This window comes from Myodes glareolus, chromosome 20, assembly GCF_982192425.1.
Source record: "Myodes glareolus chromosome 20, mMyoGla1.1, whole genome shotgun sequence".
In the NCBI taxonomy this organism is placed as follows: domain Eukaryota; kingdom Metazoa; phylum Chordata; class Mammalia; order Rodentia; family Cricetidae; genus Myodes; species Myodes glareolus.
Window position 1 is genome coordinate 6996160 of NC_142045.1, and position 22807 is coordinate 7018966.

The following is a 22807-nucleotide window of genomic DNA, read 5'->3' on the forward strand; positions in this document are numbered from 1 at the left end:
ACAGAACTCTGAATTCTGGCCAAGACCCTTCCTCAGAAATAGCATGAGTAAGGAAAAGAGAGCCAGCACTGTAATCCTAGAGAGCCCCAGCTTTGATTCTCAGGACGGTTCCCATCACAGCAGTAAGACACTCCTCCAGAGGCTGCCTTGCCCTACCAGCCGTGCGGGTGCTAGTGGGTAAGGATGGGAACCCCAGCCTGCCTACCTGCAGCACAGTAGCCGTGGTTCTAGGAAGGCCAACTCACCTTGTGCCTCAGTTTACCCATGAAATGGTAGCAGTCCTTCCTGGCTAGCTAATGACTAGAGTCATGTAAAGAGCTTAGAACCAGTTCTTGATACACAGCTAGGACCAATTCATCATGACTTTAAAAACAAATTATTTAATATAACCTTTCTTTTATAAAACTCTAAGAAAAAATTTCATATTCAGACTCAAGTCTTCTAGCAAGATGTGAAAGCTGAAGGCTGTAGACCCATATCAAATTATTTTTTGGCCCATGAGTTCATAGACAAAGAATCTAAAGTCCTTCCTATTTTCTTTGTCTTGGCCAGAGAGCTTTTCCGTGCCTGCATACAGCTGGGGAACCTTTGGTGGCTACATCCAGGGCTCCCGCTTACTGGACTGTGTTTGGCTTTCCCAGGGCCCCTGTGCTGACAAATATTTCAATTCTAAGGTTCTCGTGAACCTGTCTTACATCTAAAGTCCTAGTAGGATCCCCAAAAATATCACAGCATCAATCTCACACCCACTGAAATTGGAAACCATGTTCCTCCCTGCTCTGTAGACACCAATCCTAAGCATAATTGTCCCCAGTGCCTTTGACCTATCAAAGGATGGAGACAGTGCCTTGGGTTTAGCTGCTTGGTGGGCAGGTATGATGTTGGTTGAGAGGCTGACTGGGTACTGTGAAGCTGAGAGGAACTGCCTATCCTAGATGGTGGCCCCTGAGTCACTGGCCCCTCTTTCAGAGCTTGGCCATATCCAGGAGTAGCAGCTTGGTCCCTAAGTTTGGTTCCTGCTCCATTACTTGGTGGGTCTGTGTATTCCTTGTGTCTTGTTCTCGGTACTCAGCTGAATGGTGTCCAGCCTCAGCAGAGTTCCTGGGCTGAGATGTGGGTGCACTAAGCTGACATCGCCTCTCACGGTTGACCCTGGAGGCTTCAGATGTATCTTAGGGAAGGTTTCCCCTTCTGTACTGCCTGGAGAGTTGCTCTCAGAAGATCCCTGGGTCAGAGTGTCTGTGTGTGTGTCTTGTGTATGTGTCTGTGTGTTTGTGTGTCTGTGTATATATGCATTCTTCAGGACCCAAGAGCCCAGATGGACAGACGTTGGTCTTGTGCTCTCTGTTCCTTCGCAGTAGGTTAGAGCGAGCCTCTTCCACTGTATGGGAACTGCTCTGCCTCCGGTGTTCTTGCTCTCTCCCATGCCCATTTCGAGCAAACTGTCAAGTGTCTGCCACTTTAGCTAGCAGTAAGCGTGCTTGCTGCATAAGCCTGGGGATCAGATGCCTGTAATGCTCCTGCTGTGGGGGTGGAGACAGGCAGGTCGCTTGGGGCAGCCAGCCTAGCTCCAGAGTCCGGTCCGTGTCTGGAAGGTCACGTCCAGCGATTGTCTGGAAGGACTGAGGTGCCGCCTTCCTCTGACTGCCACACATGTGCCCGGGCTGCACACACATGCCCCCCCCCGCACCCCCCCAAGAAGAGGAAAGACTGACTTTGATTCGTGTTTTCAGCATACAAACACATGGTTTCCAACGTGTTTACCAAGGCAAGGCGGCTTGCCATGACCAGTATGTTTATAGTGGAACAAAACAAAGCTGGTCACCTCATGGTGGCAGGGACGAGACGAGAAGGGAGGTACAACTGGTGCCCCCGAAACCCTTCAGACAGGAGGCCACGTTGTTTGTGTCACGTGGACCACTCACATCTGGGTTGATGATGTCGTTATCTAAAGGCTGCCTCACGTGGACTGCTTGCACGTGGCCTTCGGGGTTTCTAGAAAACTGGGGACGGGAGAAAGTGACAGGTGGTTCCCCCCCTCTGTACTTCAGGTTCTGAACTAATTGTTACATTAGATGAGAAGAATTTGAAGTAATTTAGGCACTAAATACTTCCCTTAGAAACCAAAGGAGTGAGGAGAGGCGCTTCCTTCTCAGTTCTAATGTGGGAAAGCCACAAGCATCTAAACTATCAGGTGTGGAATTGAGCTAAGGAAGAACTTGATTGTGAATGAACAAGTACAAGTGATCCCCTCCTCCCCTCTGTGCCCAGTCGTCTGCATACTGGTCTCCCTCCCAGAGTGAGTTCAGTAACTCTCCTGAGGATGGAAATGGGCTCTCCTGAGAAGATGGCTGTGGTCTGACCTTGAAATCATATGGATTAACCCTCTAGAACAAAGCAAAACAAAAGCCAATTCCAGGCAGCTTTAGGTGTATACACATGTCTTGTGAGTGGATTTGGCCCTGGGTAAGATTTTGTGTGTGTGTGTGTCTGTGTGTGTGTGTGTGTGTGTGTGTGTGTGCTCAACCCCTGTCTGAGGATAGAAGCTAGGGGTCAGGATGAAATGGGATTATTGTTTAGTATCAGGGAGAGACAATCATGCTGCATTTCCTAATAATTCAGCTGAGCCTGTCTGTCATACACTGAATGATAGCTGATTATAGGATCTGAGGGTTGTATCAAGGGGCAGGGCCCACGATGGCTCTCATCTTATACAAGGCCATTGCTATGCAGACTCAGTGTTTAGGCTGCCAGCTGGAATGTCCCATGGCTTGTCCAGAGCTGGTGTTCCCACTGATAGGCATGCTGGCACAGAAGACTTAGCATTTGAAGCTGTGAAAAGGATCTCAGAAAAACAGGTTGTGAAGTTGGGGCTTTCCAGGGCCGTTTTGGTGTGGAAACCTTGTCTCAAGTGCCTTTTTCATGTGATCTGGATGACTGTCATGCCTGTTCTCACGCACTTTGTCCTGGTGTGGCTCCTGTCACCAGTAGAAGCCGAAGCCGTCGGAATGGCTTAGACTTTGACTTTGTTTTACACCGTCTCGGAATCTCACACCTTTCCCCTGAATGTCTTAGCCCGTGGATGGAGATGACTTCAGACCTCAGTTCCCAGTCTCTTGTGCTCCCTTTACCACAAAACCAGCAGGCCCTGTACCAAGTGGTTTAGCATTGCTGCTTTCTTGAGTGTCGTGTATTGAAATGACTTAAAAATCTTACATCTGGTCTTTTATGTACCTAGGAAGAATAGATTCAGTCTATTTTGATTTCTTGCAAAGTGCTGGTTTGCAAAAAGACCTTTTCCTCAATTTTCCCTCATACACATACATGTCTAAAAGGGAATACTGTTATATTTTTTTAAGTGAAAACTTAGCATATGTTATGCACTAATTCATTAAAGTAAAATCGGAATTTTCAAACATAGAGATTTGTTAATTTTGTTTGTTTGGTTTGCTTCTCTTTAAGGTTAAAATTGCAATGATTTTATTCTTTTGGGAAAGAAAGGTCACATTTTCAGTCTCCTTTAGACAGATCCACCCGGGTCACAGGCAGCATGGACATACTTGAGCTCCCCCTGGTGGAGTTCTGAAGTACACCCTATCACACATAAAACAGTACAGTCTGAGTCTCCCTAAATTAGAGAGTCTGAAATCCAGAGTGCTCTAAAGTCTGAAAACTTTTGGTCCCCAGTAGGACACCACAAAAGTGATAGTTCATTGTATACTAACTGCTCATGGCAAAATTGCTTGAAAATATTATGTAAAATTATGTCCAGGCTATATGTATAAAGTATATAAACATAAGTGAATTTTGTGTTTAGAAATGAGTCCCATCCTCAAAGGAGCTAATGATGTATGTGGAAATATCCCAAAATAAAAATTTCTCTTTTCAAGCCCCTAGAATAAAAAGCATTCAACCTGTAGTGGTTTCTATTTGTTATGCTTCTGCTGAGTACATGAATCTTGCTTAAACTGGCAGATTATAAAAATCATCCCTGCAGAATTTTACCAAGAATAACGGAGCATTAACTTTTTTTTTCCTCAAAGTTTATTAAAATACAAAAGTCTCCATTTCCGCCCCTCCTCCCAACACCCTCCCACTCCCCCCACTCCCTCCCCTCCTCCCTCTCCATCCCCAATAGCAGTCAGGGTCTCCCGCCCTGTGGGTAGTTCAAGCTCCTCCCCCGTCCCTCCAGGTCCAGGAAGGTGAGCATCCAAACAGACTGGATCCCAAAAATCCAGTATATGCAGAGGAAACAAGTCCCAGTGTCATTGTCAATGGCTTTTCAGAAAGACTCTGGGCCAGCCACATTGAGAGAATCCGGCCTCATTCAGAGAATCTGGCTGGATTACGTGCTCGCTCAGTCCCAGACAACTGGCCTTGATGAACAGAGCATTAACTTTTAAATCCCATCAGGTCTCCGTGTTCTTAATCCTCACTCATGTTTGAATCGTCGTTCTGTGCTCTTAGCATTATTTCTCCATTCAGAGAAATGTGAGGGGGGAAAAAACTCTTTTAAAATTGAACACACCTTATACAAATGTGTACTTTGAAAATATATTGATATGTTTTTCCCATTAAAACTGAAAATTTGGGGTCAAAAGTACACACCAAGAATCAGGTTTTGATTTATTCTTTCATTTTACTGGTGTTGTTTCTTCCCCTTGGGCTGTTGCCTGTTTCAGGCCTCCTCAGTTCCGTGGTGTCTGTGGCCGGACACTCTCTGCTAGTTCACCAGCCATAGCGCAAGTGCCTGTTTAGGGAGAAGCCTGGAATTAGGTGCTTATGATCTACTGGAGAGGGTGGACCTTGACCAGATATGGTGTAAGTGAGGAATGTTAGAAAAAGTTGGGTAATGTGCCCATGTGTTAGTGATGGTTGGTTACTCCGATGTGGCTTCTGGGGGTATTTAAGCTGAGGCATTAATTAAATTAGCTAGGGATTGGCACAGTCGGCAGGGTAAGGAAGTGGGTTCACTGTCAAGGGACAGCAATTTCAAAGATGCCCACAGGAACAGTGAAGCCAGAGTGTGGACACAGAGGAAACACCAGGCAAGAGGGCCCCCTTTGTAATCTCAAGAAAGGATCCGGCACGTAACAGAAGCGTTGAGGGTCACCACATGACGGAGTTTGGGCACACAGCAGCTCAACATGAAGGGCAAACTGTTTTGCTTGTTTTCCAGACACAGTCTAGCCCAGGCCGGTCTTGGAGTCTCGGTCCTCTTGCCTCTGCCTCCACATGTGTGGGTGGAGGTGGTGACTACCGTGCCTGCTTTCTTATGTGAACTCATTCTCTGTGCAGAGTGGAGGGTGGAGTGGGAAGGGTCCTGGGAGGAGGTTACCGTGCCCATGAATTTCTCTCTGGATTACTGACGAGTGTCTTTGTACTTAGGACTCTGCATTGCGTATAGTGCAGAGCAGACACAGTGCATGGAGCAAGGTGCACAGCTCTATTCCAGGAAGGACTCCTTCCCAGGAACAGGTAGAGGACTGGAGTTAGGCTGGGGGCACAGCTTGCAATCCTGAACCTCCATTGCATTAGGGATGGAGACATATGCACGGTTTAAGGGGATTGAGGAGGCCAGTGTAACTTACTCTTGACTCATTTAATGGAGCTGAAACAGTGGGTTGACGTTGGTTTCTTGGGTTTGGACTTGACAGCTGTGTGAATAATGGCAGGACTGGTAGACAATGTGCTAGGTGGTGGGTAAGTTCAGACCTCCATGTGCAGCAAGGCCTGTGCTACTGAAATGCATGCTGAAGGCCCTGCTTGTTGGAGAGCTCCCTTGGAAGCTGGGGCTTGGGGTGGGGGAGCACAGAAAACAGAGCGCCCAGATCAACCATGCCTGGTGGTCAGGACATAGAAGCGAGAAAGCACTGTGAAAAGAGGTTCCTGTTGAACTGGACCCGTGACTGCCCTGTAGTTTGGACCAGTGGTGGACCTTCCTTATTCGTGCCTTTGTTGGAGGAACGCATTCATATTTTCACTTTGAGAGGCTGTGTGTGGGGTTCTAATGGAGCACAGAGACCCTCATGCCCTTGACTGATCCTCCTCTCCTTAGCCCACCTATATCTTGACCGAGAGATGGCCCGCATCGATACAGTCCCACTCTGCGCAGCGTGTGCGGCTTTAGGGGGAGCCCACATGGAGGGGGGAAGAAGCCGCTTCTTAGCCAGCGAGATCACAGTGACTCCTGAAGACCAGTGGGGAGGCTGCTGTGGCTAGGCCACCCTCACACCCATGTGTTTTTGTTGTTTTAGACTGGGCAGAATATTAGTTACCAGCCCTAATTTTGTAGATCTGTTTGATTTCACTTACATGGTCAAAGTATCTTAAATTTTGTACTGTACTTAAAGATGTAATATACTTCATTATTTTTTCTCTCCTTTAATTGCATGAATGAGAGCTAAAGTAATCCTTTTTAATATTGAGGAATGGGCCAATGGATTCAGGGTCTCACAAATATCTAAAGGCATTGGTTTTACCTTTGAGGTATACCCTGGCGCCTATAATGTATTCTTATGTGATGTACTTAAGCAAGGCTTATCCTCACAAATCACACTTGATGGCTGTGATTCTACTTAACAGTGGCTCCGCCTGGAATCAGATGCTCACACATAATTCAGAAGCCTTCTTTCTTTGCTGAGCTTTCCCAATGCGCAGACTCTGGCTGTTGGGCTGAATCTGTTCCTTTTATAATGACCGTGATAGAGACCTCATGCAAAAGAACCTCTCCAAGGCCAAGTTTCCAAGATTTGCACACTCTGCTTACTTCCCTGCCTCTTTTCCTGTCTGCAGACCCCTCTCCCACCCGGACAGCGGTGTCTTCTTGATTGGGTCATTCACTTCATGACTTTCGTGACGTTCTGTCAAGACCTCATCCCATAAGGCTGAGATCTTTGACCTGGACAAGCCCTGCATTCTTTCCTTCTGCCTTTGTCTCCCATCTCCCTCCAGAGGTCCTGCACATGTTAAAACCGACAGGCAGTTGACATCTGGACACCTCTTTTTGAGGTTTCAATCAGACTCTAGGGTCATGGCTTCTCGTGGTCCTTGAACTGAAAGAAAGTACACATTGGAAGACAAACCAGTGAAAGCAGCAATTGGTTGGACATAGTAGAGCACACACAGTCTTAGCACTCAGGACACTGAGGCAGGAGGATCATAAGTTCAAGGACAGCCAGGGCTGTGGTGTGAGAACTTTTTTTCAAAACCCAACAAGCCTGGGGCTGTAAAGGTAACTCCATGGTTAGGAACACTTGTTGTTCTTTCAGAGAAACTCAGTTTGGTTCTTAGCACCATGTAGGGAGACTCACAACTGCCTGTGTTCCAGCGCCAAGGAACCTAATGTCCTCTTCTGGCCTCCTTTGGCACCAACTCTCGTAGGGCTTGAGTGTGCACGTGCACACACACACAGACACACACACAGACACACACACACACACACACACACACAAACACACACCCCTTAAAATAAAATAAGCAAAACACAGTAACTTGGTTATTCCCGGGAAAACCCACTTTAAAATAAAAGTATATTTCTTTGTTTAAACCCAATGTTAAACACATCCCAGACAGTGTTCATGTGTATGCTTGGGAGCCATACCTGCTTCCGGCCTTACTAGGACCTTTCAGTTATCACTTCCTTGAGTGTGTAAGCTTGTGACAGCGGGATATATTTCCAGCACGAAATAGCGCATAGCATCTAACAGCTACTCAGAATGTGTTGTTACTGTTAAGGCCGGGTTGCGCTGTTCACCTCCTCTTAAGTGCTTTTGCCTCTTCTTTTAGGCAGAAACCACTAATGCTACCCTCCTGCGGGTGCAGCTGGAATGCAGTTTACATAATAAAGTGTGTCAGCAACTAAAGGTAAAGCAATATTTAGTGGATCTTCCTGTTTTCCTTCCCGCCTCTTAAAAACCGTGGTGCATTCTCACCATAAGCGTGCTGTTGCCTTCAGTAGCCCTCTTTTTAAAAAAATACATGATCTCAAAGTTCAAATGATTTTTTTGTTTTGTTTTGTTTCTGAGTTTCTCTGGTTTCCCCATGCCTCCCATTTCAGAGTTGCTATCTGGGGCCTGGCAACACTTTACCCTTGGAGATGAGCATAGTGGTCGCTGTGGAAAACTCCTCAAGGCAGCCTGAAGAGAACACGCAAGCCCTCCTAGATCACCTCTCTATTGTTTACGTAGCTTCTGCTGAGTCCGAGAGCACGGGTAAGGCGGGGGCTTTACAGTTCCTGTTGTGGGGCTGTAGCTCAGTGGAGTGTGCCCTGGCTCCTGACCCATCTGGTGCTGACAAAAATGAAAGCTCAAACCCTTTCCTTCTAGCATTTCTAGGTTTCCCTGCACCATTATTCAGTCTTGTCAAAGAATCCAGATGAGGAGCCTCTGCTGCAGGTAGATGGCGGCAGGCACTGGCTCTCAGTCTGCAGCTGCTCAGGGAGGTTAGGTGACCCCCGCCAGCTCTTCTGAGTCCCCTTGGCAATAATTTTCCTTGGCAGTGTGCGGATAATAAGCAGATTTTTAAGCATGACTGCCTAAAGATAAACATTCACAGGGGGTCTGAAGTCCCGAGTCTTACTCCTGTGATCGGAGTTGCAGAAGCTCCATTGAGCAGACCGTGCTGTCCCTTGTTCTTCGTAGCTGGCAGCTGCCTGTTTCCGGATGTGTGACAACTGGGGGTGGGGGTGGGGGGCGAGTTGCTCTTTGGAAACGTGGGTCCGACTTCCTAGAAATAGCCTTGGCAGTTCAGCTTTTGAAGAACACTTGCAGGAGATACATACTAGATGATGCCCGAGATTCATCATGTGGGATTTGCTGTTATAACAACTGTGTCGGTATGAATGTGTATATTTATTACTCATTCAGAGAAAGAAACGCCACAGGTAATGTAGAAAGCATAGTTATTTATTGGCAGTCAGCGGTATCGTGTGTGCCATGCCTTTTCCTTCCCCACCACCCACCTCGCGCTGGGGATGGAGCCAATCGCTCCCATGAGCATTGCTGAGCGCTCCCGCTTTAATTGTTGAGCAAGCATCAGTTACCTTCCAGCCCTAGAAACAGATGTAGTAGCAATGGACAGGACTCCCCTGCCCTGCGGTTTGTACTCTGTTGGGTTTTTGTCGTGGGCAGGTGGGCATCCAGGCTGAGAAGACCTTCGTCTCCTAGGAAACACATTTAGATGATAGAGGAGAGCCTGCCTTCTGAGATGCCAGAGTTTAATTCCTCCCAAGTGTGTTGGTTTAAATGAGGGAAACCCATGGCTTTTCAGATAACTGGAGAGCATAGCTTGGCTGGAAGCTGTCTGCGTGGTTACAGCCATTCAGGCGGAGCATACTATATCAATTTTTGTCCTGTGTCGTCTTCAACGTGTGAGAACCTGCATGTTCAGGCGATTTTTTTGGTTTGTTTTTGTTTTCGTTTTTATAAGGTTGTCTCTTCCTGTAACTTTTAAAAGACCCATCCCATGTACCCGAAACTCTGACTTTGATCCCTAGTACTGGGACTCACCCCAGATGGTGCCAGAGGAAAATGGCTCTTCCATTCAATTTCAGTGTGGGAGAAATGTTTTGGTCCTTTTAGAAATGTATAATGTATTTTACTGTGCTGAGTTGTGGAGAGTCTGAGGTTCTTTGTCTTAACCTTATTGCTCTGATTCTTTTGGACAGATGAATCTGCAGTCAACATGTATGTGTTGCATTCAGGAAACAGCCTTATTTGGATACAGGTAATTGCTGAAGCTCGTCCGTAAGTAATCTGGTGCATTACAAGTGTGCATTTTGCTGTGGGTCCTTGGGGATTACCAGGAGCAGATGCAGAGGCCTTTGTGTCTCTTCTCTCTGCTGTCCTTTAAACCCACTCCCCCTTGCTGGAGCACCCTGTTTACAGACACATCTGCTGGCCAGTTTCTGGGAGTCTCGCTCCATGCTGTGTACTGATAGCCTCCTCATCGAGAGGAGTGACGTGGATTCCTTTGTTGTTGCAGGATATACATCACTTCTCACAGAAAAATGCCCTGTCTCTGCAGTTTGAACCGGTGCTGCTACCTACTTCCACAACAAACTTTACAAAGATCGCTTCATTTGTTTGCAAAGGTACCCATTGAACCGCGAGGTGTTCCTCTTCTCTAGTGGGTTAGCTGACAGTTTCCTTCAGGCCCATCCCAGCTACAGGTGAGGCAGACACCCAGTGGGTTTTGTTCCTATAAACCGCAGCCTTTGGTGTGGTTAAACCTGCTGTGGATGCCGCCTGCTTTACCATGCCTGTCGGGTTCTGAGCTTCAAGCATAACTTGGTAACTTGCAGTTCAGTGTGGGTATTCTGTTGGCTTTCACAGGGAGCAGAGTTGTAGGAACCTGTCCAGATAACGTGATAGACTATGATGGTGAAGACCCACAGTGAGCTTAAATATAGTCCTGTGTTCAGATTCCTCCTTACAGTTAAAAAGTATTCTGTTAATGATTTCCCATGGACCTGAATCATAGGAAAACATACCCAAACTCACGCATATTTAAAGAACTTCAATTTAAAGCAACAAACGAGGTATCATTTATTATGGAGATAATTAAGGCTTTTTTAAAAAATGGGTGCTCACATTGTTTTTATAATGAGGAAGAAAAAAATGTGTCTTAGTTGAGAATTGACGTGGGCTGTGGGGAAGGAAACTGGCAGATCTTCATGAAAGTTGAAAATGCTTAAACCCTCATCTCTAGTTCAGCAATGGAGCCTACAGAACGATACCAGGCCAGGCGTGGTGGCATATGCCTGTAGTCATAGTGGAGACAGGAGGATTGTCTGAGCCCAAGGACTTGGAGGCCAGCTGTGACACCTATTTCTCAGAGAAAACCCAGCCTGACAGCCGAGTGGCCTCAGAGCCCACACCGAGTGCTGGTTCAGCTGAGTCTGTATATGGAAGGTGGACCCTGCAGCCTCTAGGAGGCCTACAGACACACTCTGAAGGCGGAATATGGATATGGGTGTTTAAAGGGCTCTGAGTGACCCCACACATGCATAGTACACCTGCAATGACGTTCACCAGAACACTGGCTTTGCTGTCTGAAATGATTGGGAAGAGGGATCACGATAGGCCCTACCTGGTTTTGTTGTTGTTGTTGTTAATGTTTGAGTTTGGTTTAGAGCCACATATTCTTTAAATAGAAGCCGTGTCAGTATGTAAGCTAAGATTCAACAACAGTCATGATCTGGATCAGAAGAAGCCTGAAGTATTGTCTGTGTAGGCTGTGCTTCTGTGTCACCCTCCAGGACGCCTCCTTCCCATTCCTCCCATGCTCCTCTTTACCCCACCAAGGGAGGGGCCTTCTGCTGACCTGAGGACCTCCCTCGTATTCTGTAAAGGAAAAGCTTCACAGCACTGACTTGTGTTTTCCCTGAAAGCATTGAGAGGCTGGAGTAAAAGGAGGAGGGAAGGGTGTAGGTGCTGAACTTCAGATGACTGTTACCAGCAAGACGGGAGCATAAAGGAGCTATGTGACCTTCTGAGCTGTGTGCTGGGACAGCAAAGGCAGTTAAAAGCGTGGAAATAAACCCTTTCTCATCTTTGCTCAGGTTTAACAACAAGAAAGATACTGATGCTTACGCTTCACGTGGTGTCTTTGTGCCCGTAGCAGGTTCCTCGTGTGACAGTGGAGCTGTGGGTGTGAGGAAAAGGTCAAGCAGCCCAGCTCTGAGAGCGTGCCTGTCCTCTGCTGTGGTCCAGGGGTGAGTTCACGCCGGCTTTTCCTGAGCACCGTCCTTTCTGTTGGTTTGTCTGTTTGTCTTCTCAATGGAATTTTGTTTGTTTTTGTTGTTTTATCATTTGGCAATGCTTTAAAATCACGACTGTCCCCACACGATTCTTTCTGGATTGCTGCCACCTTGTTTTAGCCTAACGAATGTGAAGTACAGAAGCAGGGCTACATAATTCAGTTTAGGGGGTAGGTTTGGACCAAATAATCGGAAGAAATTGCATCTGTGGTATTCTCTCTGAGTTGTATTTGGATCCTGGTTTTGCCCTGGTCATGGCTGGGTCTTTTCAGCCTTGCCTATGGGTGGGTGAGCCGGAAGGCTCTGTAAAGGACAGACAGCTATGCTAACTCCGGACTGGTCATATTCATGCCTTTTACTCACAGGTATTTCAGAGTGGATGCCTTTGCAGCCCAGTTTCACATAGAGAGTCACGAGAACGCAACAGGAGTGTGGTCGATATGGTACCGCAGCCCTTCTGAGCATAGCATCGTGTTAAAAGACGTGTCTGTTTCCAAGGAGGCCAGGCACATTTTAAAGGTACACACAGTCCTTTGTCTCCAACCTTTTCCTTAGTTTAAGCTCTGTTTGATATCATTCTGTGAAGCCAGTACTTACAGCACCTAACTCTGACTTACAAGTTTTAAAGCAAATACAGTTCCGTTTTCACATTCGAGAGTCAGGAGCTCGGGTGATAGCTATCCGAGCTTGTCCCTGTTTCAGAGGAGGCCCGGTTGATGGTTAAAATGCGTGGTTTCACAAAGCACCTCAAGGTTTCTGCTGTGACATCTACAGTAGTGTGCGCTGAAACGAAACCTGGTTTGAAATCATAAATATGTTACTTTTGATCCTGAAGGAGTGGAGTAAGAGCGTAGTTTCCAGACGAGAGAACAGACTCAGCGTTTATACCGTAATGATTTTAGTCCGCAGGAGTCCCAGGAAGCAGCTGACCTCTCTCGCTTTTTTTCGTTCCTTTTAGGTTCTGAGCTTCCCTGGCCCTTTATTTCTACCCCCAGGCTGTTGGAATATATTTTCCTTGAAACTTGCTGCTAAAGGCATTCTCCTAAATCTACTCACCAATGTGTTTCTGACTACGAACACGGGTGCCATTTTTGCGATACCTCTGCAGATTTTCTCAGCCCCAACCAAGGTATTGTGTACACCACATGTGCGGTCATGTCCTTTAGTAGTGACAGTTGCCTGGTGTCCCCTTGTGGTATTTGGCTTCTTTATTACCTCAGTTAGCTTCATCTTCTAAGCTTTCTAAGCTGTCTAAGACATTGAAGGACATCACCAAGTCCGTCTGAGATGGTAGACTTAGAAGGGTTCTTTTCATGAAGTAATGATTACTTAATAAACTAAATCGTACCAGTAGAGTGATGGATTTCATTTTTCTCTTTGCTGCTTAGGAGCAGACACAGGGTCCTGGTTTGCTAGGCCGATGCTCTGCTCTTGAGCGACATCCCTAGCTCCCATTCCCAAAGGTGGGAAAGAAGGCGTGTTTGCTTACTGTAGAACGCATGGTGTGTTTGTAGGGACTTCAAGTAAATCAGATTATTTAGTGTTTTAAATAGACTTTTTAAAAGAAGTTCTCAGTTGCTCATAATCATTGAATTTTCTTAAGGGTCCAGTGTAAAGCCTAAAAGGTCCATGAGATAATTCTTCCTAAAATCTGGGCAAATTGTGTTCAGCTAAGATTATTTTCAGCACGTCTCATTTTTTCCTTAATGTTTATTTTCATTTAATTATTGCTTCCTTTTGAGCCAAGCTATTCTGTATAACACTGAGTTCTGGCTTTTCACTATGAGACATTCATACAACCATCTTTATGATTTTTTTCTCACTGATTAGTGTTGGTGTTTCATAGTTAGACACGCCTTGGCCTTAGCCGAGATTGTGAACATGGGACTCTACACCAGACATGGCAAGAGTGTGAAGTTCATCCATGTAGTCATATGTGAGCAGGAGGGATTTCTTCGCAAATGCCCTTCCCCAATCAAAGCATATAGAGGGTGATTAAAGGGAGGAGGAAGAAGGCAGACTTCAGCAGCACGGGGACTAGAACCCAGGCACTCCCCGACCTGGGGCAGGGGAGCTAAAGTTAGCAGAGCTCCGCACACCCTAGGATCAGACTCCAGCTCAGGACAAGCAGAACGCAAGACCCCCAGACATGTCCCAGGTCTAACTCCTATGGCAGCTTGGTGTCTGGTGTGCCCAGTAGTGTGGTTGTCGTCCTTGACAGCTGTACGGGAGTCGCTGCCAGTTGTCCTTGTAGGGTACTGATGGCTGTAGCGAGGCCACTGTGGTCACCCTGGGAGGCGCAGCCCAGACGCCTCTGAGCTGACAAAGGAACCAGGAAATTGCTTTCTCGTTGTTTGGCTTCTGGTTAAAGGGGAGTCCACTGAGGTAGAGCCCATGTCTGCTTCCTGTGTTAGTGTGTTAGGATTTTTATGCTGAGTGTTGTGTTTTAAGTTATTCTTATATTACTTTTCAATCTAGGAAGGGAGTCTGGGTTTTGAAGTGATAGCACATTGTGGCATGCATTATTTCATGGGAAAATCAAAAGCAGGTAAGTGTTTTGCTTTAGGATCTCTGTAGCACTGAAGTTTGGGGGAAATGGAAGGCAGTGATAGAACTTAGCACTAGTAGATGGAATTAATTAATAATTAATTCTGTTAAAGCAGTCGTATCATACTCTATACCTAGACAGCATGATCGTTGACAGAGTGACCTGAAATAGTTGATAATCCTCCAGACAGCTAGAATATCTATAGAAATAAGAATGTCCTCTTTTTCTTATGTAGCCTGTGCTTTTGCGAGAGATTAAAAAATAATATTGTTTGATCTTAGTAGCCTTATGACCAGGCAAAACTGGAAAACCGGGAGTCTGTATGAAAGCCTCTAGAAGTTAGAATTAGGTCATGGGGAGATGTACGCATCTATCTCTCCCTGGATCAGGAGGTACTAAGTGCCATGTGAAACTGAAGGCCTTGGTAGTGATTTGGAAGTTGAGCCTGGGTTTTGGTTCTGTATTTTGTCTTTGTACTTCAATTTACTGAGATCTCTGGTGCAAAGAGAGTTTTAAAGTACAGCCTTACCTTTAGGAGAGCCCCCTTTTCTTCCCAGCACCCCCACTAGTGGAGACAGGACAGGGCAGCTGTGCAGGGGTGAGGGAACTCCTCGAGCACCTCGCGAGTCCGCTTTGTGCAGGACCAACTGTGCCCTCCTTGACAACTACTGTCCGTCCCTCCACATCCCCGACCTCCATAGTCCCCTGAAGGATGCAGCTGCCAGAGGGTGTTTCCATGGAAGCAGCTCTGCCCTTTCGGTTCGAAGCTCTCGGGAATGCTGCAAGCGCAGTTTTGATTTGTCTCCGGCGTGCCATGAGCCATGTGTCGTCTTTTACGTTATTTCTTCACACGACGCGCTTTAGTTCTGTTTTTCCCATGTTTGTTTCATTTGACGTGTCATGTGCCATTGAGTTAGGGGGACTTCAGGGGGAAGCAGCAGAATTTATTCACGCCATAGCTCTCTTAGTTTGTGAAGCGTAGTGGCCAGCCCTTGGCTTTAGTTACTAATAATTGTACTTCGTAAATCTGAAGTTTGAATCTGATCTAACTTTTAGAAACTCCTTCTTGGGATGAAAGCCTTTCTCTGGATCGGTCTACCTGGGATGTGGATTCTGAACTTGCAAATAGACTGTATGAAAGATGGAAGCATTACAAAAGTGGCCACGTGTGCAGGTGCGTCCCCCGTGGATGGGCGGGGTTGTGACTGCTTCCTACGCTATTCTGCACTGGGCTTGTCAGTGACCGTGCAAACTCCCAGCCTCAGAAGCGTCGCCAGGGCAGCACTGTACTTTGTGTGTGTGTGTGTGTTCTGTCTTACGCATAGGCACATCTCTATCGACTGCTTTTTGCTGAGTTGTTTGAGAATAAGCTGTGAATTTCAGCCTTGAGCCCTCAGTACTTTCCTGGGAGAATCTCTGATGGCCATCACACTGAAGCTTTCATTATTAGAAGAAAATGACTGGAAGATATTCTTTTATATGTAGCATTCCAACGGCAGCCAGCAAATTGACCAATAATGTATCAGATATAATTCATGCTAAAAGTTCCCTAGTTGGCCTATGACCTATGATACCTGTTACCACACCCCGCCCCCTTCTTTTTCCTTTGTTTTAATTGGGGGTCATTCAGGGCTACACCCTCATGTCTTGTTTCCGTCCATCTCCAGGTTTTATCACGTTGACAGATTTTCTAGTCCAGACAAGTTGTCTAGACAGACTATTCCACACTGTAGGTCTTTCTTCTTTGTGTAATGGGTTTTCAAGTCTGCATCCATTTTAGCGAGGCTACCGGCTCCCTGCTGGTATGGCGCTGTCGGGGCCTCATCACACAAGGAATCTCACAGATGTCCTTTTGTCCCATGATTAGCACCGCAAAGTTGAATGCTGTAGGTGATTGGTGATGGATGTCCACCTTGGCGAGCTTTTCCCTTTGGTAACTCAGCAGTCTGATCATAGACGTAGCTAGATCCCTAAGACTTTCCCACCGTAGTTGTATTCACGGGCAAGCCTTGTCACAGCCCGACTAATGCCTGAGAAGTGGGAAGGCTGAGGGTGACATTGTGTGGGCTCTGTTTATTACCACACACTGTGTGAGCCTTTAAAGCCCCCTGTGAGCATCACCATAGTTTCCAATTTTTGTCATCATTTTGTTAATTTGTGTGTGTGTGTGTGGGTGTCTATATGAGAGGATGGGTGTACACGCATGTTCCCATGTTCAGAAGACTGAGGAGCAAGTGTTAGGTGCCCTCTGTCTCTCCCGACCTTCTTCCCTGAAGACAGTCTCTCACTGAAGACTCACCCTTTTCAGCTGGCTGAGGCACAGGTGTGCTTGCTTGCAGCTACGCCCAGATGGTTTTGTGGCCGCTGAGTTTCCTTCCTCACTCCCAGCAAGCACTCTTACTCACTGAGCCTGCTTCCTGGCCTCATAATTATCAGTTTTGATGACAGATTCAAATTTTGCTGTGTGTCCTTCTGAGCAGCTTGTGTGTCCCTTTGATGTGATAACACAGGGGTTTGCTTGTATGTGCGTATGTGTGCATGAGTATGCCTTTAATGTCGGACATTAAAGTCAGGGATTGACATGAGAAGCATGTGCTCAGCCCCAGAGCGACGTCACCAGACCCTAGGATCCGTTGTATGCTTTGTCTACCAAAAGCCATTTCCCCCAGAGTTCTCGTGCCTGCCTTTTACAGGGAGTGGTATTTAGTATTTCCATTTTTTTTTAAATGTCAAGGTAGTTTTTTGTATATATTTATTCTTCTTTTTCTTTGTCAATTTTCCAGGAGAAACGTTTTGGGAATGACTCAGTTTGCCTCTGCGAAGAAATCCAAGGACTCAGAACCCTTGGTTTCCTTTTTGCCCCGCTTGGTCCTGGAGCCTGGGCTCGTGTTGAACTTGGGTGCCACTGCCCTCAGGAACAGCGTGGTGAGCTTAGTGTGGCTTGTCTGTGACACCCGAGCCGGGGCTTCAGGGCACTGGGGCATTTATACCTGGAGATTGGTTTCAGAGATTAATTGAAATGCAGACACAAACGTCATTAGGACGTTGAGTGGGGATGTGTACAGGGGCACGGAGAGAACAAAGCCTTTGGACAAGGAGATGCCCGTTGGATAGGACTTCATCAATGTTAGAAGTGAGTGGGTGCCCAGCAGCTGGCAGTGGAGAACATCTTGGCTCACACCGGCTGAAACAGGTCTCTGTCATGGAGATCTAGAGGGAGCCATTGCTCTGTGATGCCCGCAGTGCCCTGGGCACTGGGTGTCTGTTGACTCATCCTTGGTGCGCTGGCTTTTCCCTCACACACTTTTCCCACCTAGTCTGGGTGGCAGGAAGGGGCGAAGGGAGCAAACCAAGGACACCGTGCCTGAGTTAGGGTGGCGCATCGCACCTTGTGCTCTCCAAGGCACCTCTGCCGCTGCCTTGGCGTAACTTCTAAGTTTCAAGATAGCACGAGGAACTTCCAACTGCCCCTTCCTAGGATTCATGACTTTTTTATGTTTATTGATTTAGTGTTGTGTGTGCAAGTGTGCAGGGGACATCAAAGGACTCTTTCCAGGAGCTGATTCTCTCTCTTATCATGTGGCTTCCGGAGATTGAACTCAGTTCATGAGGCCTTTGCCCAGAAGTCCGCAGTATTTAATGTCCACACTTTCCTGCCATTCTCTCTTGACGTAGGTGTAGTTTTTATAAACCTAAAGGTTAGACATTGGACTGCCCTTTCTCTAACTGACTTTAGAACATGGGCTTTTGTTTATATAACCAGAATATAAAATGAAGTTTCATGTTTGTTACCTAATCTGTGTTCTGTAGGCAAGACTTTCTAGTGTCTTACCTTACGGGGATTTCCTTTTTCCCATTGGCCTCAGATACAGCCCAGGATCTCAGTGTACTGCCTTCTTGGTCTGCTTTAATCTCCCTGGGTCTGTCCAGAAACCATTCATGGTATTACCCACCCCACCCCAACACCTAGTGCTAGGGATTGAACCCTGGTTGAGCATGTGGTCTCCAGGCCGTTTACCTTCTAAGCCACGTGATGGCTCTCCTGGCGAGCTTCAGGTCACGCTCTTCTGGCAGGAATGCCCCTGGCAGGAATGCCCTGAGGGGATACTATGTTCTTGGCCACGTTAACCCTCCTCTCCTCAAATCCAGGTGAAGTACTTTGTGGTGAGGAACCCGTCCCCTCGGCCGGTCTCCCTGCAGCTCCTGCCTCTCTCCCTGTACCCGAAACCTGAAGCCGTGGTGCGCCTGCTGCACAAATGGTAGGAGGATTCCCTGACAGGCTGCGGGAACTCCTGCACCTCTACCCCAGGCTGTGTGCTGGCACAGTGCGAGCCCGACAGCCTGTGCCTGGGAGCCCAGTCTCTCGGTGCGTGTGTCTCGATGGAGATCTGGGCGTTGTGTGTGTGACACCTTCAGTTGTCACCGTGCCTGATCTGTCCAGGAGAATTCTTTTCTTGAGTTACAGTGTCACAGGTTCTCATGGAAACTTCTAAAATTGAGAATCTTTTAAATCATGATGATCTTCGCTAGCATGGGAAGTGAGTTTAAAGACTGGTACAGTGGTTCTGGCCTGCAGTCCTGCCACTTGGGAAGCTGGGACGGGAAGATCATAAGTTCGAGACTAGCCAGAGCAACGTAGTGGGTAGGAAGCTGTGTAGCAGACTTGATCCCAGATTTCTCAACTTCTGCCTTCTAGAGGACCGAGGGCCCAGCACTAGGGGGCCTTCAGCTCTTTGGCTGGTTTCTGCGGCCAGCAAGACTTCCCCAGCCATGCCAGCCCATGTCTCTAGACACTGCCGGGTCCCGTGGTCATAGTGTTGCCATTGGTCGAGAGCGACGTACTCGCACTTTCCGTAGCAAGCCGCCTGGAGGACTTAGCATTGCTTCCTATGTAGATCTCTGTTGCATGTTGCTTTGTGTCATTAATTCCCTGCGTTCACAGTTACCGGTGTGGCCGGTGGGTGTGGAGAGGGCTGAGGGGAATTTGATGTAGTGTGGTGTGAGTGTGTGAGCACATACATATTGTTAACTCTTTATTCGCTGATCCCAATGTTGTTTTGAACACTGGAGTTTTTTGCTTCATTTTTAGGTTTGGCACAGATATGCAGACGGTTAATTTCACAACTGGGGAATTCCAGCTCACCAAAGCTTGCCCTTACCAGGTAGGACGTCATCTTCGCTGACTTGCTAGCTCCAGAAGCAGCAAACCTGACCGCCTCATGTTTTAGCGTCTGTATGTTCTGTGTTGGCTCTTGTTTTCCTTCTCTGGGCATGAAGCGTACATAGAAGGGTTTGTTTGTTTGTTTATTTTCCACCAGTTACATAGCACTGCAGGATTAGTTTAGCCTATGAATCATTTTAATGGGATGGATTAGATTCATGCAAGAGAAGAAAGAGCAACAGAATCAGAGATATTAAAAAAAAAAGCATATAACTAGAGATCTGAGAATTAATTTATGATTCTCTTAGGATCCCTTGGCCACTTCAGATTCCTTTTTAGTGTGTTGTAGGAAAAGCAGACACATTTAAAAAATGTTCTCTTATGTACTGGGTAGTGGTGGCTCACGCCTTTAATCCCAGAACTTGGGAGGCAGAGGCAGGCAGAGCTCTGTGAGTTCAAGACCAGCCTGGTCTACAGAGTGAGTTCCAGGACAGCCAGAGCTATGTGGAGAGATCCTGTCTGAAAAAGCAAACAAATAAAAATTCCTCACATGTCTTAGTGATTTAAATAGTCATTAGATGCTTGTGTTACTCAGGTCCTCTGTTTCAAAGGTTTATTTAGTGTTCTTAGACCTCCAGGCAGCCATGATGCATTATTGAACCACTGAAGAGAAAGAATTAAATACCCTATGATGAGGTGGTTGTTTGCCAGTGGCCTTAGCCACCCTGTTTCTTAGTTTCCATTCAGTAGTGGAGGATTTGCCTTGTGTGTTCAGAATCAACATTAAAGCAACTGTAAAAAGCCTGTACACAGATATATATAGCGTTCTCGACCCATGTTCCTCAGAACCATATTTAGTGCAATATACATGGAGGTCAGGACAGAGACTACAGTGAGCCTCAGTCTATGTGAAAGAGCAGGAGGGAGAGCATACATAGCCTGGAACCGGAAGAGTCGGAGCAGCCTATTTTAAAAAAAGGTTAATTATGTATACAGTGTTCTGTCTGCTTGTATGCCTGCAGCCCAGAAGAGGGCACCAGATCTCATTATAGATGGTTGTGAGCCACCATGTGGTTGCTGGGAATTGAACTCAGGCCCTCTGGAAGAGCAGCTCTTAACTGCCAAGCCATTTCTCCAGCCCCAGAGCAGCTTCTAACGTGCACTTGCAGTAGAGACCTGTTTACAACAATGAACAAATTGTTCCTTCTCTGATCCCTTGGGCAGCACTAGAGGGGTAGAGCCGTGTGCTGCAGGGTGTACACAGCGTCACTCACTCTCCATGGTGACCCTGCCCCCTCTGCTCCTCGCTCCTCTTTCCCAGGTAGCATCCACGGTGATGGAGATAATTAGTTCAAAATACTGAGAAATGCTTTGCCTACTGTTAGTAAATCCTTTATATCTTGAAATCGAAATAAAAAGCAATTTATTTTATGTCTACTTTGTCCAGCTTTGAATAAATTGGGTAACTCATCTAGATAATGTTTATACCATTGGCAACTAGAGATTTTTCTTCTCAAGAAATAACACTTTTGCAAATGGGGGATTTTTGTTAACTTGTTGGATTGACTGAAAAACTGCTCAGATTATAACTTGTTAAAGCTTTCTGTCGTGGGACTGGAGGGATGACTTAGTTAAGAGCACTTGTCCCTGCTTGCAGAGAGCTCAGGCTTGCTGATAACCACAGTCCAAGGTTACACAAGTGGTCCTTATATAGACAGGAGGGCAAACGTGCACATAAATCAAAAACATCTTAAAGTTTAAAACGTTTTCATATAAAAAATGCTTTGACATGTAATTTTGTTGACTTGCTTTTAGAAGTTTTTTTTTTTTTTAGGGGGTGGGGAGTGTTAAGAATGTATAGAGGGTTGGAGAGATGGCTCAGTGGCTGCTCTTCCAGAGGTCCTGAGTTCAATTCCCAGCAACCACATGGTGGCTCACAACCATCTGTAATGAGATCTGGTGCCCTCTTCTGGTGAGCAGGCAGTGCAGGCAGGAAGTGTAGGTTTGACTCCCTCTACCTATGTAAATTTGGGCGGTTGTTTCATCTCATCTTTGACCTTCATAACAACATTTGAAGATTCCATGAGGTTTATAAAATAGATTGCTTAGTGTTTTATGTGGGTTAAATAACCCAGTGCCTGGCATATAAAACTATTCCATAGACCGCTGCTAATGATATTATCGCAGCTTTAATACTAAACTTGGCATCATTCTGGTTCGGAGTTTATATTATATTTATAACGCAAGATTTTATCTTGCAGGTTTATGATTTTAATGAAAATGAACCCAGTTTTATCACCATTTGTCCTTCCACACAGCACAGGACATGTCAGCAAGGCCTGGAGGATAAAAGTGACAGGATAAATGCAGATTATGTATCATACCTGTCAAACCACTACCTTCCCATGAGCTAGACCAATCAGCAGAAGTCAGTTAGACAAATCAGTAAAAGTCTGGCCGACCAGTGCTGAAACCACAGTGCTTGCTCCGAGGAACCAGAGGGGATAAAGGCAAAGGTAGCGATCTCTCTCCTAGAGAGGAAATCGTGAAACCTAAACTCACTAGTAGAGACAGTCTGTGCTTATCTGATATGGGCGGGTGCTCCTGTTCAGTTGCTATAGAATTCAGCAGGAAACGTCTGTTTTCTGATTACTGTTTCTTAGTCAAAGAGTGTGATATAGAAGGCTTCTAATCCAACTCCCACCCAAGCCAGGACAAATCCATTGTGCAGTATTCTGTTAGAGTGTCCTGCAGTTACCACTGAAGTTTCTCAGATGAGGCGTAGGGGATATTGAATGCTGGAACAGTTGAGGCCAGACAAGTTCAGATTTTCTGGAGAAGGGGAGAACCCCAGTGGTATAGCACTTGTCTAGCATGCGTGAGGCCTTGCGTTCTGTCCCCAGCACCACAAATACGAGGAGAGAAAAGAAAACATGTCGGTGAGGATGCATGCAGTCAGGCTTATAACTGGGCTGTGCCTGGTGGCCGTGGAAACCCACCGCCATCTGTGGTGGTTGACGCTGTCCTCTGTAACTGCAGGGCGAGCCTTCAGAGTCTGGTTTGGGCGCGCTCCATCTGCATCTGCAGCCTCTGGAGATGAGAAGGGTCGGTGTCGTGTTCACACCAGTGGACTATGGAAAAGTCACCTCCCTCATACTGATCCGGTAGGTGTGTCTCTGTCACTTCTCAAGGGTCTGCGGTGGGCTCTGTTGTGTTGTAGGTTAGGAAGAGGTAGGGGCTGCAGAGAGGAGTCCTCACTTGACCCTGTCAGGTCCCTTCCCTAGCAAGCTAGTGTCTCCAGGAGGGAGCATATTTCACTCAGCCTCTGGTCGGATGT

General features: G+C 46.6%; 1 protein-coding gene across 2 annotated transcripts in view; it reads left to right on the forward strand.

The window, feature by feature from the left end:
• Window positions 1-22807, forward strand: part of Tmem131l (transmembrane 131 like) — a 132679-nt gene that overhangs the window by 84969 nt on the left and 24903 nt on the right. The window contains exons 8-20 of one of the 2 annotated variants that reach the window (XM_087899434.1): window positions 7789-7866; window positions 8060-8213; window positions 9668-9726; window positions 9985-10093; window positions 11623-11716; window positions 12127-12280; window positions 12720-12890; window positions 14240-14309; window positions 15366-15483; window positions 17093-17234; window positions 18459-18568; window positions 19399-19471; window positions 22510-22634. In XM_087899434.1, coding sequence (XP_087755560.1) covers window positions 7789-7866; window positions 8060-8213; window positions 9668-9726; window positions 9985-10093; window positions 11623-11716; window positions 12127-12280; window positions 12720-12890; window positions 14240-14309; window positions 15366-15483; window positions 17093-17234; window positions 18459-18568; window positions 19399-19471; window positions 22510-22634 — 1457 coding nt within the window. The remainder of the gene's footprint in view (window positions 1-7788; window positions 7867-8059; window positions 8214-9667; window positions 9727-9984; window positions 10094-11622; window positions 11717-12126; window positions 12281-12719; window positions 12891-14239; window positions 14310-15365; window positions 15484-17092; window positions 17235-18458; window positions 18569-19398; window positions 19472-22509; window positions 22635-22807) is intronic. The other variant, XM_087899435.1, reaches the window with a different exon arrangement.